Here is a 12,753-nt window from a genome sequence, read left to right as displayed (position 1 = left end):
TGAAGACAATCGTGAGTCACGGGGTGGTGTAAGACTCTGCCCAAAATTGCTTTCTCATCTGCCTCACGATCGTCGAGAAAAAAGGACTGAGACCACCGAAAGAAAAAGGATCCTACATCCTGGTTTGGTGGGGGTTCGCCAAGTTCCCGGGACTGGAACTTGAGTTATTGTACCTCACGCTACACTGCTCCCAGTGAAAAGGACGAGGAGCATCTTGACCTTCCTTCGCCTGCACCACTCTGTAACAATGGCCTGGAGTTTTCCACCCCCAAACCTGGCTGGACTCTCTTCTGGAATTACCCTTTGGTGGTCTCCACAGAAGACTCTACAACCACCGTGGCAGATGGACTGAGATGGGAGAAACCACTCCCTCTAAGACTGAGACATGAAATCCCTATGTGGACAAGACTCTTTTTCCTCCTCAAGGACTGAAACCTGTAATCTGGGGGGAGGAGGGCAGTGTGTGTGTGGGGAGAACAGCTAACTGAACTGATCATGTTTGCCTGCAGGCAGTGAACCAGGAAAACAATAGCTCTCCCCACTGTTGAGATTACAAGACTATTGTGCTCTTTCTCCCCCTCCTTCCCAACTTTTAACATAAAAGGCCCCTCAAGTCAGCTAGCCTTTTGAAGCTTCCCCAACGTAAAGGCGACTCCTCGACTGGACATCGACTGGACTTCGAAGAATTGCATCGCCTCTATGTTGGTAGATATACCTACTCTGTCTTTCCTTCCTTTCCTATAGGGTTCTTCCTTCTCTCTCTTTCTCTCTCTCTCTCTCTCCAATTCCCTCCAATGCATTTTGCTGTGATTGTTCAATAAAGTACACTGATTTTGTTGCTGCAAACCCCCTTGCCGTGTTGGTGTTTTGTACCCTGAGATCAGATAACGAACCATCACAATCTCGTCCATAAGGGCGGATCGTGACAATCTTGGAACGTAAGCCTCTAGTAACTGCAGTTGCATATTTCAGGGAAAAAAATGGGATGCAGATCTCAAACAGGACACAGATGGAATGAAGTAAAAACCTGGATGGATAAAGAGAAATGAACAGAAGTAGGTATTTTTTTCCTATATCCTATATATAGAGTGGGGAGGAGAGGAAAGCAGAGCACGACTAAAACTGTTTGCAGATGTGAGTTGAATCTGGCAAACATTTAAAGACAAAAGGAAGAAGGAAGTGTTTGAAACATTTTTGGGTTTGAAACTGTTGAAGCTTTTTGTGCTTTGATTTTTTTCTCTTTAAGCACTTTAAAATTTAAGGACAAGCACTCAATAGCAAAGACAAGTTTTACCTAATGGAATTAAAAAAAAAAAATCCCATATATGTAAGTTGAAGGGAAAGGGGGATGTACAGCTCTTAGCTAGGTGGGAACTTCTGGAAGATCTCAGATTTAACCCAGGTACTTTTTGTCTGGATAGTCACTAGGTGTTTGCCTTTTGATTTGGAATGCTTAGTTTTGTTGCTTCCAGTATTTTCTGTCTGAGGAAGCTTGAATCATCCCTATCTCTTCAGAAAGGCTGCAATTGGTTTTGTAATAAATCATAACAGTTGGCGTCACATTGAAATGGCGTCACATTAAACATTATCTAGATATTTGTATTTGGAGCAGTGCTGTCTGTGTTACAGTAGTGCAGCATAGCTACAGGTGTTCCTACTGCCTTGTAAGAGTTACTAAACTTTTAAAGTTTAAAGAATTTTAAATTGCATCATTTACTTGAATCTAGCTGACCTACTCAACAAACCTAACAAGCCCTGAGCCTTGATAGGATTTGTTTTCAAAAGTCAGATCACTTCCACTGTAGTTTTTATTTCTAGTGTTACATGTTTGTTGTATGGGGGAAAAGACAGCAGAAAGAAAAAAAGTCTTTAAATTCAGCTACATTCTGGTGTGTTGAGAGCCTGTTTTTCTTGGAAAACTCATTTGATACTGTAAGGAAAATTCAGGGTTTTAAAGCAAAAGAAATCATAAAATAAGTACCTGATCCTGCTGTAATGCTGCATTCCTTTCCAGGCTACATGAACATATTCAGGACCTTGTAAAGGTTATCAAATTTTCATTATGGGATTTACACCTCTCATTTTGAAAGCTTTTGGAACACTCAGGTTTGGAATTTCTACCTTTGAAAGTCTCTTGTATAGTGGAACTCACCCTGAGGCAGGAGGATAAGAGATATTTAATTGCCCTCTTACATAGGTATGCAATACGGAATACTAAATAAATGTGCACAGAAAGCAAACAAACATCTAAACAGAGATTGCTGGAAACCTCAGCACCCCCCACCAGGCATGAGTGTATTAGTAAGAGCCGAGATGCCTCTCTCTTGCAGGATCTGCCTTGGTGTCCATCAGTTTGATAGAAATAAGTATTTGTCCCGGTGGATAATCCCCTCACAGCTCCCGGCTGCCAGAAGGGGTTGCTGGCCAGCTGAGCCAGTGAAAGCACAGACGGGTAGGATTTGGACCTTGAGGATTACTTCCAGCGAGGGCTGTCATCCTGTGCTGCTGCTGTGACTTCCCCATGAAGATCTCCTCCTGCAAGCCAGCCTCCCCCTAGCCAGGAACCCCCACTCTCCCTGTGCTCTCCGTATGGCTGAGCCACTAAAGCTCTCTCCTCCATCCTTGCAGATGTCTTTGTCACAGAGAGCGAGTCTGTGAGCTGATCACCCTTCTTCTAAAAGGAAGTTAAAGTACACTCACCCGTGCCTGTGTTCCCATCCTCATCCCAGTCGCTCAGCGGGAGGCATTGTCAGAATTACAGCTGTTCTGGAGCAGGGGCTTTCTTTCTTTTCTTGTGTCAGCAGGAATTTTCAGTGAGGTCCCAGTGGTTAATGCAGCAGCGTTCCCAAGTGCTCTGTTTGCTTTTTATTTTTTATTATGTATTAGAGAAGGGCGAGCCTTATTTCCAGCAAACAGGCAGGTCATCCATCTCTGCTGTCAAAAGTGATTCAAGCTGATCCTTACATGGCCTTCAACCTCAGGAGACCTGAAGACTGCTTTGGTTATTAGGAGATAGCTTTTGTTTTAGTGTAGTCTTACTGCACAAGGATGGTGCCTCTGCCAGGTGTTTGTAACAGCCAGTGACAGTCCACAGATGGGGTTGGTGGATGTTGTTGTGGGTTTTTTTAAGCAGATGAAAATCTTCACTTCTGCTTGGATGGAGTTTAATCAGAAGTGATGCAAGTTAAACCATGACAGGAAGGGATAAAGATAGACCTCTGCTTGATGTCTGACTGCCCTGACATGAGGCTTCAAGTATTCAGCTCCTCAGTGTTTGTGCATCTGCAGCTGTGGGAGTCCCATACATCCTGTCCAGTGTCTGGCTACTGGACAAAGCTGGGCACCAGCTGAGGAGTTGAGCCTGGCCCTGCTGGGAGTTCCACCTTGGGTTTTACAGCCATGCAATGGAGGATTGAGGCACTGAAGCCACCTGAGTGCTTTCTAATGAAACAGGAAGGCAGTTGCTCTTCCCTCCTCCCAGTATTGCTGACAGGAATAAAATAAATCAGTCAGGCATCTGCGGTTCCACCCTTCAAACCCTTCCAACTTGTGCATCTAATACCCAACCAGCCTGATAAAGCAGATGCCACTGAGGTAAGGAGGGAGTGTCCAAAGGAACCTGGGCACTGTGTGCTGCAACATTCTGTGCACTAAAAACCAAAATATTCTAGGGAGGAGGAGAAATTAAGCCTGGAAAGGCCCCTACCCCTGACTGTCCAGTAACCAACTCGTTTACCAATTACCTGAATGTGACAGTGACAGTTGTGCCCCTTTTGATAGAGAACAGCCAACCTTAAATGAGAGCTTTAATACTTGGGCGCTGGGACAGTGGAGTGCAGAGACTCTGACAGGATTGGTGCTTGCTTTGTGAAGAGGTTCAGGCCAGGCTGGAGTCAGGAGATTTGCCCACTTCATCAGTCAAGCTGAGGTTCTGCATCTCACAAAGCATTAGCACTGGGTAAGTGTGGTGTGGAGGCACACCCACAACTTTCCAGGAGTTCAGCTTCTTCGGGAGTTGAGGTTTTGGGGTCTTTTTAAGCTTCTGCCCATACTCTAATGCTGAGGGTCACTGCAGCACAGAGTATGTTTCCTCTGGTTGTCCCTGTCCAGGCACTGACATGGAATTTAAGCCCCAAGGCTTTCCATTGCCATAGTTCCTTGCACTGGTCACAAACACAACTGTAGCAGTTGATGTTGGTGCATGTATTTTGGGGGGAAAAAAACACCATGTTACTGTTTTTCATTCTTTAATGAACTGCAGCTTCATGAATTTTCTTTAATTCAACCCAACCAACCAAGGGGGGAAGGAAAAAAAACCAAAACCCTTCAGTCTTCTAATGCAAAACCAGCCAAAGTAGAAAGTTTATTTTTATTTCTGAGGTCATGTACATCTCTTAAATTCAGTTTTTAGTACTGCAGTGGCTTAATTCGAGGTAGCTCCCCCAGCTCCAATAGTTTGATGTCTTGCTCAATTCAGTCCTTAAGTGCTACCGAGGAAGCACAAACAGCAGCTATGCAAGAGCTTCAAAACTGCAAATTAGCCTTCCCACCAGAGGTTTCCTACTGGCACCAAGGCAACAGTTTCCTGTTTTGCTACAGCTGCCCACCCCAGACACACGCTGAACACTGCACAGTAAACACCCTCTAGCAAAACCCTGCCATCTTCTTCTTGGAAGGGAGAAGGGGCAGGATCTTAGACGTGCCCCAAAACAAGAGCTCACTTATTTACTGCTAAACAGGAGCCATGTCAAAAGCTCATGGAGATCCTGTTTTTCAGAAATCAGCTATCTCTTGTTCTTGCTACCTGTAAGACTTCTGAGCTTAGAAAGAGGTGAGGACAGCAGGCCCACAGGAAGCGCAGGCTTTGAAACTGTACTTGTTTACTCTGCCTTACTGCAGTCTTATCCAGCTTTTATTTCTCTTCTAAGAACTTGCCTGCAGGCTGACGTGACACAAATGAGAAACACAGGCACTGCCATACAGACTACCCATCTCTTCCTTTTATCTTTCAGGTCTGCTCTGCACCTGGCTGAAACTTGTCTGAGGCTCACCCAAAGACACCTCTGCAGAAAACAGGCACACTTGCTAGCTAATTTCAGCTGGTTTCTATTTGGTTTTAACTACAGAATCACAAATATTTTGAAGCCTTACCAGCCTACCAAACTTTCTAGGATGACAGCTGAGACTTTTCTGAAAAGACTAGGCTTGCAAGCCAGTTTTAACAGCTATTACGTGGTGTGGATGTCAATAATTTGTACAATGTTTATAAAATGTTTTTATCTATTTTCATAATTGAACATACATGTCTATATTATTTACAGACTGAAATATCAATAAACCTAATAGGTTCTCTAGGTTCCTTGTTCTGTCCTTCTGAATTCAAGAGAAAGCGTGTGCAGGGGGAAGAGGGAGAAGGGGGCTGTTTGCAAGTGCTGCACATGTACACCCTCCTCCTTTTTACAAACTCAGTACCAGAATATACCTGGGAACTTTATTCAACAGGATATTTGTCACTTTTATATAAAAAGTGAGAGCCCCAACAACTTCTTACTAATCAGATAAGTGTCAGAAGATTGAGAAATACTCCATCAAATGTGGAGGAATTTCCATGGGTCAGGTTCCCCTTTAAAACATTCACTGAACAAGGCCTTTAAGAGAAAAGAGCCCTTGATTATTACAGAGGAGCCATTACAAGAGGTGATGGGCTCCACACTGAAGTGGTGAAACTGGACTTTTGCACCAGCACATATTCAGGGCACCAGCTGAACTTGACTTCAAATTGTTGAACTCAGAACATTTGGAAGGTGCAGGTGGAGGGCTTTTTTTCTGGTTAACTGTGCACTCATGTTTTTCAAGGTTACTTTTCAAATACCCAACTGTTTTAGAAAGAATTTATCTGTATATTTTGCTCTCTAGTGTAGGATAAGCTAAACACACAAGAGAAAAGTTTCTACATCTATTTTTTTTCAATGTAGTTGGTAAAGGGGGTGAAAAAAAAGCGCAAAGAAGAGTTCCTCAGCAATAAAGCTACTTCAGCCAGCATGAACATGGAAAACAGAACAAAAATAAGAGTAACAACACATGCAATAAATTACCATTGGGTGTGGAACACAATCCTTCCTTCCCCTATATTTTAGGAATTATTAGTGGTACAGCCCTAACATCAAAGTGATTTTTTCCTCCCTATTTCAATTTCCTGCCATATAAAACTGCCAAACACATCTGATCACCTCCCTGAACAGCTTCACAGATAGATATGACACTGAGCATGCTGAGAAAGGCCTCAGGTCTTTAGGGAGAAGAAAGGCTGCTGAAGGAAGGCCCTCTCTAGTCAAACTCAGGATTTTTCACAGTAGTCAGGCTGACAGCTTTTTAGGTGTCACTACTTTATAGATGGTTACACAGTTAAGAATATACATATATAAATGTAGGAAATGCAAACTTCAAAATTTATTTTTTATTATTCCACAGCATAAATCTGTGTTTAAATAGGAGGCAGTGCCTATAGGCTACGTCTACAAAGGAACTCGGGCACCTATTCCTGAAACTTAGGCTTCACTGAGACCCTGGAGCACACCGGGACCCTCAACCTTTCTGGACTTGCCTCACCTACCAGGTGGCTTCTGGTGGCCACATACAGGGCCCCACTGCCAGCCACCCACATGCACGTACGAGTCTGATTTCAACAAAGGGTCCTGGGCTGCCAGTATATGTAGCTCGAAGTGGGTTTTTCATACTCATCCCAGGCATAGGTGCAACTATTGTGTTGCTGGGAGTCCACAAGGAATAACTTCCCCTGCAGCAGTTACTCTACTTTGTAGCAATTAATAAGTCATTACAGCACCGGGCCTACCCTGTCTCATATCCCTCCCCACCTTCCCCTGCTTCTACTTAAGCACTAAATGCTTGGTTTTACAAATTTTACAAGTATCAGACCCGATGATCAAATCCAGGTCAGCACACAGAGCGTGATTCCACAACACGGGATGCAGCCTGACCACACAGTCCTGTCACTGCTGCAGTTTAGTCCTGGTCACTGACATCCTGATACCACTGAACTAATGGATGGCTGTCTCCCTGATGCTCTTTCCTATTACAAGGTGGGGGAGGAAAGAAAAGGAGGGAAAAAAGAAAGGAAAAAACCTGATACCTGGATGAAACACCTCTATTCCTGAGAAGCATTCACGTCAGAGAACAGAAAACCCGTCAGAAAACCCGGATGACCCACTGCTTTAGGGACACTCAGCCCTCCAGACTGGCTGGTTCAAACAGCCCTGGACCAGCCTGTGGGCTTCAAAGAGTCCCATTCTGCAGTGCCCTGCAAATCCCACCTTCCCTTTCTTCCATCTCCTTGCCCAAATATCGTCTAGCTGTGGGATATGAGGCCAAGAATTTCATCAGCTGAAAATCACTTAAATGGTGGATGTTCTGATAGGAGCATATCATTAAAAGTATAACCCAAATTTACTTTCATAAGTGACATACATCTCACAGAGTTAACAGGAACCACCTGTATGGAAACAGCCTCGGTCCAAAGCACAGATACATTTTGCTTAGTCATAAAAACTTTTTTTTTGACAATACTGTAACTTAATCATTTACAAGCTGAAACTGTTCACCCAGTATCTGAAATATGTCACAGCGAGTTACAGTTATCACTAGGACTTCACAGCAAATAAAACTTGAAACTAAACATGCACAGATCATTATATATACAGTGATAAAAAAATAATGATGTACATTTTCTTGTAAGAAGAAATTAAGTAAATTCTTTGTGCATTTCAGGATTGAAACATCTAACCTATATAAAATTACTTTAAAATATGAAGTAAATATTTAACCCAAAACTTGAGAAATCTTTTGTAATCTGCAATATAGCCTTCTCATTTCCATTTTTCTTTCTCTGACACAGGACAACTTAAGAATTTTATCCTCTAAGATATTTAATAGTAATGTGCAGATATAAAAAAATACGTCCTCTGTGGCAAGCTTGAACATATATATATATATATTTACAATCCTCCAGAACAAATTTGCATTAAAAAACACAGAAGTAGCAGATTGACATAGTGCTTTATTTAAGCTGTCTGTACGAAGGAAAATAATGTGCATCCCTATCATATACGTGTAAAAATACTAAGGATGTACAGTGTACAAAAACAGTTTCTTGTAGTTATTTCACATCCTTGTGGGTCATATACTTAAGGAAATAAACAGTTTAAGTATGACCAACAGTAATACGGTTTCTTGGGTTCGTAGTCGTGTCTGCTTAATATCCTTAACCATATGACTAGATCTTGCATGGATCTAATGAAAGAACTAGCAAGGTCAAGAAATGTCACAAACTCTAAAGCTACAGGGAGGTAATTCAATTACCAATTTAGAGGTTTTTATTTAAATAAATACTTTACATTTCATGCTTGCCTGTAATGCACTACCAGGAGCAAGATAAGGAAATTCTACTGTAGACAGTACAAACAGTAGCAGCAAAGTGTGTACATTGAGGTGTAATATATAGACCCTGCAGTTAGTAAGGAAAGACCTTACTTTTGTACTCTAGGAGAAGCACATGGCCCCTGCAAGAACAGTCAGCTTTAGGAAGCCGCAAGTAAAGATGGAAAAAAAAGGTGAAACAATACTGGAATAAATGTTCTTTAAGCAACAGGAATGTACTGGAAGATGGATTAGTGTGGAAAGCAAAGCTGTGTGCAAAACTGCCAAAATCCAAACAGAATTGACCTATTTCCTCTGAGATGGCTGCAGTACAAGAGGGCATACTGTATGTCATGGAAGTCAGTACAAGCTGGAGTCAAGGTCTGAAATGTACTGTGCTCAAAGGGCTCACCAAGACAACCAGCCACCACCTCCTGTCCAAATCCAACCACAACTGCAGACAGCAAAAGAAGAGCTTCAAAAGTTTCTCTCAGCACTGCTTGTCCATTTCTCTGTCATCTGTTTTTAACACTGGTAAGACACAATCCCCTAGGCCTGAGCAGCACAAGGTGGCTGCCAACTCTCTGCATCATAAACTGGATCACTGACCTTTCAGAAGGCAGACAATGCAATGCAAAGTGATGTCTTAAAAATAGTTACAAATAGTTCACTGCCAGGCCCCTCCTGCAAACCGCACACTACCTGGCTACGCAACGGAGAGCAAAGCACAGGGCGTCACTGCCACGAGGAGCTGCTGGCCAGCACCACAGCCAGTTGGCCACTGGCTGGAGGTGCCCTGTGCCAAGAAACTTATTGCTATTACAAGCTGAAAACATAGGGGAGAAAACACAGGCATGTAACACAGATTTTGAATCACCATAGTTTCAGTCTGTGCAAGACCTTTGCAGAGAACAAATTAATGCCCTTCTGTTAAAGTACTTGGTTATTTCAGTCACTCGCTCACTGTGTCAGTGTAGACACCTCTACACCACCAGACCTGCAACGCATTTGCTGCTCTCCTCTCTCTCCGCACAGGGACAACACCTACACGTCTTTAGTGTTACAGAGTGACATAATGAAATCCTATGCAGTTAGCGTATACATCATGATATATTTCTATCTGATTATCCATCCATTACTAAAGATAAAACACGAAACATGAAAAATTGTCTAAATTACTCTGCGTCTTTAGCTGCCTTTCTAAAATGCCCATCTACCCCTTGACCATCCCAGCACATGCACTGCCAGCAGTGGGCTTCATGCTTGGGCACTCAACTTTCCACATCAAGAGGCTAAGGCATCTGTGTAGGAACATCTCTCAGACTCATCTACTCACTCACACAATGCAACCAGGAATACTCTGCAATATCACAGTCTTTGTGGGAGCTAACAAGAGCTGAACGCAGAGATACTTCCAATGATAATCCCACGGAGTCGGGGGTTCCCAATGTCGCCTGCAAAGGTGCGCGCGCTCTGTCGCTGCACCGCGTCACACCCCAACCCCTAGCACCAAAGGGTTTATTATTAAGATTATCATTGCTGAAGATCAAAGCTAAAGTTTATGCACATGTTCTGTTAGATACAGATCTTCGGAAATGGAAAGACGTTTCCCTACCAGTGGAGCGTTTGTTGTGATGTTTGAAATTCTGTCAATCAGGTACCACGGTTACACATAACCTCCTGGGTTTTAGAGCTCTTTTAGTTGAGGGCAAATCTTCCTTGAGAACGGCTGATCCCAGAAATTTACTATTTTAATTGCTAAAATAAAGTGCTTTTCTTGTAATCACTGTAGTCCTGTTCAAATGCAATTCCTTCATATAGAACAGACATTTTTCTCTTGTGCTGTCACGCTCTTGTATCATGTTTATCCTAAATGAAGCACAAGATGTAGCTTTTTTGTCTGTTCACTTTTAACCCTTTGGCACCTGAGGTTGGAAATCCTCACCTCCACTGCCAAACTGTTAAAAGACAGTATTTCATTCACAATAATCTGGTTCTAAGCAGTATGTACAATTTCAGAGCCTTGTTAAAATTTCCACATGGGAGAAAAGTGCATTATTCCCTTCAGCTTGTACAGTCCTTCCATATATTACAAAATTAACTGCTATAAGCCTGTTCTAAGATGTAGCAGCATTTGCAAACATGACATATACAAACCTTATCTCTAAAAATAAATACTACCGCAGTATATAACCAAAAAAAAAAAAAAAATTGGAGTTAAACACCTGGAGAGGAAGCTAATTCACAAACTCAAAAACAAGTAAGGCAAACACCTGTTTACCTTGGTGCACACATTTTGGTGAAAAGCAATACCATTATGCCTGTCTACATTCTTCAGCCATCAGAGGTGATGCATATCATGAAAGAGAAAAGCATGAAAAAGATGTTATCTGGTGCAAATTGTAAAACCCCTTGAACAACTTCAACTGCTGCTTTTATGCCTTCATTTCTTGCATGTATAATGTTCGATTCTCCATGATTGCACATGAACCTGGAAGTTCTAAGTGGCAGGCTGGGTGAGCCCAGCCCTTCTGCTTCTTCTGTAGTATCCAACAGTAATTAAAAAATAATATATATATATATATTTATATATATCAACAATTTAAGTCCTTCTCTCAAACATTTCCCAAACAAATTCCAGCCAGATGTTAATGACAGAAACCTGCTTCAAGTAATGATATGCCTAACAGAAACCTTGCATATGTACATCACCACCTCTACGTTTCCTCATTCTAACCAGCACAAACAGATGCACGAAAATGTTATCGCCTAGTCTGTTTAGACTAATTACAATTTTGATTCATCTTCTGGAAGAAGATAAGCTGGACCGACACGGCTTTTGTTTCGCCTCCACTGTGAGGAAAAATAGATGACTACTTGTTCACAAAGTGTACAATGCTGAAGTCAAGTCATTTACCTTCAAAGAAACTGTTAGTAACTTCTTGATGTTGCTATTATACTGAGACTGTGGGCAGCAGCAACAGCAGGATAGCGGAGTAGAGAGAATCTCATATGTCATGCAAAACCAGAACGGATTTTAGGTAGGTTTGGGAAAGAAACTTATTCAATTTGGAATGGTCTCTGAAAGTGCCCCTGCTATCTTAGTAGTATCTAGTACTGGTGGTGATGTTCAGGAATCATTTTCACTGATAAACCTAAGATGACAGTGAAGCAGCAGAACAAAAAAGTTACTCTCGTCCACTTGCAGAGTAGGAAAACTGGGGGAAATGCGGCCGCCTCTCATTGTCCATGCAGTCCATACCATCCTCGTCATCTGTGTTAAGGAAGAAGTTCAAAACATCAGTACATTTGCAATGAAATTTTATTATTCACCTGATATGCAGTGCATCTTTCAGGGTTCAATGCTGAGGTTAAAGGCTCAAGTTAAAGTAAGACTATATAAAAGCATATAAGCTTATGTTCACACAGCAGGACGATACTCACTGAAAGGACAGCATGCCCAGAAGTCACTATTTATTTCAGGTTGATTGTTTGGTTCATTTTATTTTGACTATCACCTGAGAACTTCAATCACAACTACCCCTCGTAGGCTAATCCAAACATGCCAGCACACCCAGCCTCTGGCAGTGCAGAAGCCGAGTGCCAACTGAGTCAGCCAGTTTCCATCATTTCTTGAGCTGAGCTCAGGAAATTATAGTCTTACTGTAGATATATTTAGATATTCCTCCATTTCAAAGGGAGTTAAAAGGAAAAACAGCTACAAAATGAACAATTCACATAGGTTCTATGTGTTTCAATTCTTACCTATTACTTTTAGTAAACTATTTATTTTTGCAGTATTTACTGAGATCAGAAGAAATACGGAATAAGCCAAATTCATAAATATTTTTATTTACATAATTCCTCCAGTGCCAATGGAAAGCAGGCACCAGATGTTACCTAACTCTGAGAATTTGGATGTACATTCTCACATGGCTTTTTAACAGTGCTTATTCTTAAAGACTCCTGCTGAGACTGTTATTCTAACAATGAATTTATATGCAGCCTTTCAGAATTTTGTGTCTTTTGCATTTTCATATATTCCACACATAAAAGCTAGAGTTAATCCTGGTCTAATATCGAATCAATGGACCCCAAGTTAATCCAAATATTAGTAAAATTTGTTCAAGTTACAAAGATGAACAAATTCTTATCAAGATAGACAGGAGAAGAAAGGGTTAAAGATTTAAAATCACTTAAATTATGGACTGTGAGCAACATGGTCTAGTGGAAGGTGCCCCTGTCCAAGGCAGGAGAATTAGAACCAGATGAACTTTAAGGTCCCTTCCAATTCAAACCACTCTATGTTTCTATGATTGT

The 12,753-nt window shown here is 41.8% G+C and overlaps 2 protein-coding genes across 7 annotated transcripts in view; one reads left to right on the top strand and one right to left on the bottom strand.

Annotated features, from left to right (window-relative positions):
- The window catches only part of SDCCAG8 (SHH signaling and ciliogenesis regulator SDCCAG8), a 116,363-nt gene extending 105,685 nt beyond the window's left edge, over positions 1-10,678 (top strand). For both annotated transcript variants that reach the window (XM_038130324.1, XM_038130325.1), the window contains exons 18-19: positions 973-1,055; positions 5,013-10,678. In XM_038130324.1, coding sequence (XP_037986252.1) covers positions 973-1,023 — 51 coding nt within the window. In that variant the 3' untranslated portion in view covers positions 1,024-1,055; positions 5,013-10,678. The remainder of the gene's footprint in view (positions 1-972; positions 1,056-5,012) is intronic.
- The window catches only part of AKT3 (AKT serine/threonine kinase 3), a 154,749-nt gene continuing 144,150 nt past the window's right edge, over positions 2,155-12,753 (bottom strand). For all 5 annotated transcript variants that reach the window (XM_038130328.1, XM_038130327.1, XM_038130329.1 and 2 more), the window contains one exon: positions 2,155-11,707. In XM_038130328.1, coding sequence (XP_037986256.1) covers positions 11,622-11,707 — 86 coding nt within the window. In that variant the 3' untranslated portion in view covers positions 2,155-11,621. The remainder of the gene's footprint in view (positions 11,708-12,753) is intronic.

This window comes from Motacilla alba, chromosome 3 (genome assembly GCF_015832195.1).
Source record: "Motacilla alba alba isolate MOTALB_02 chromosome 3, Motacilla_alba_V1.0_pri, whole genome shotgun sequence".
Lineage (NCBI taxonomy): Eukaryota > Metazoa > Chordata > Aves > Passeriformes > Motacillidae > Motacilla > Motacilla alba.
Note: the sequence above shows the minus strand (reverse complement) of the source record. Positions and strands in the feature narration are given on the sequence as shown.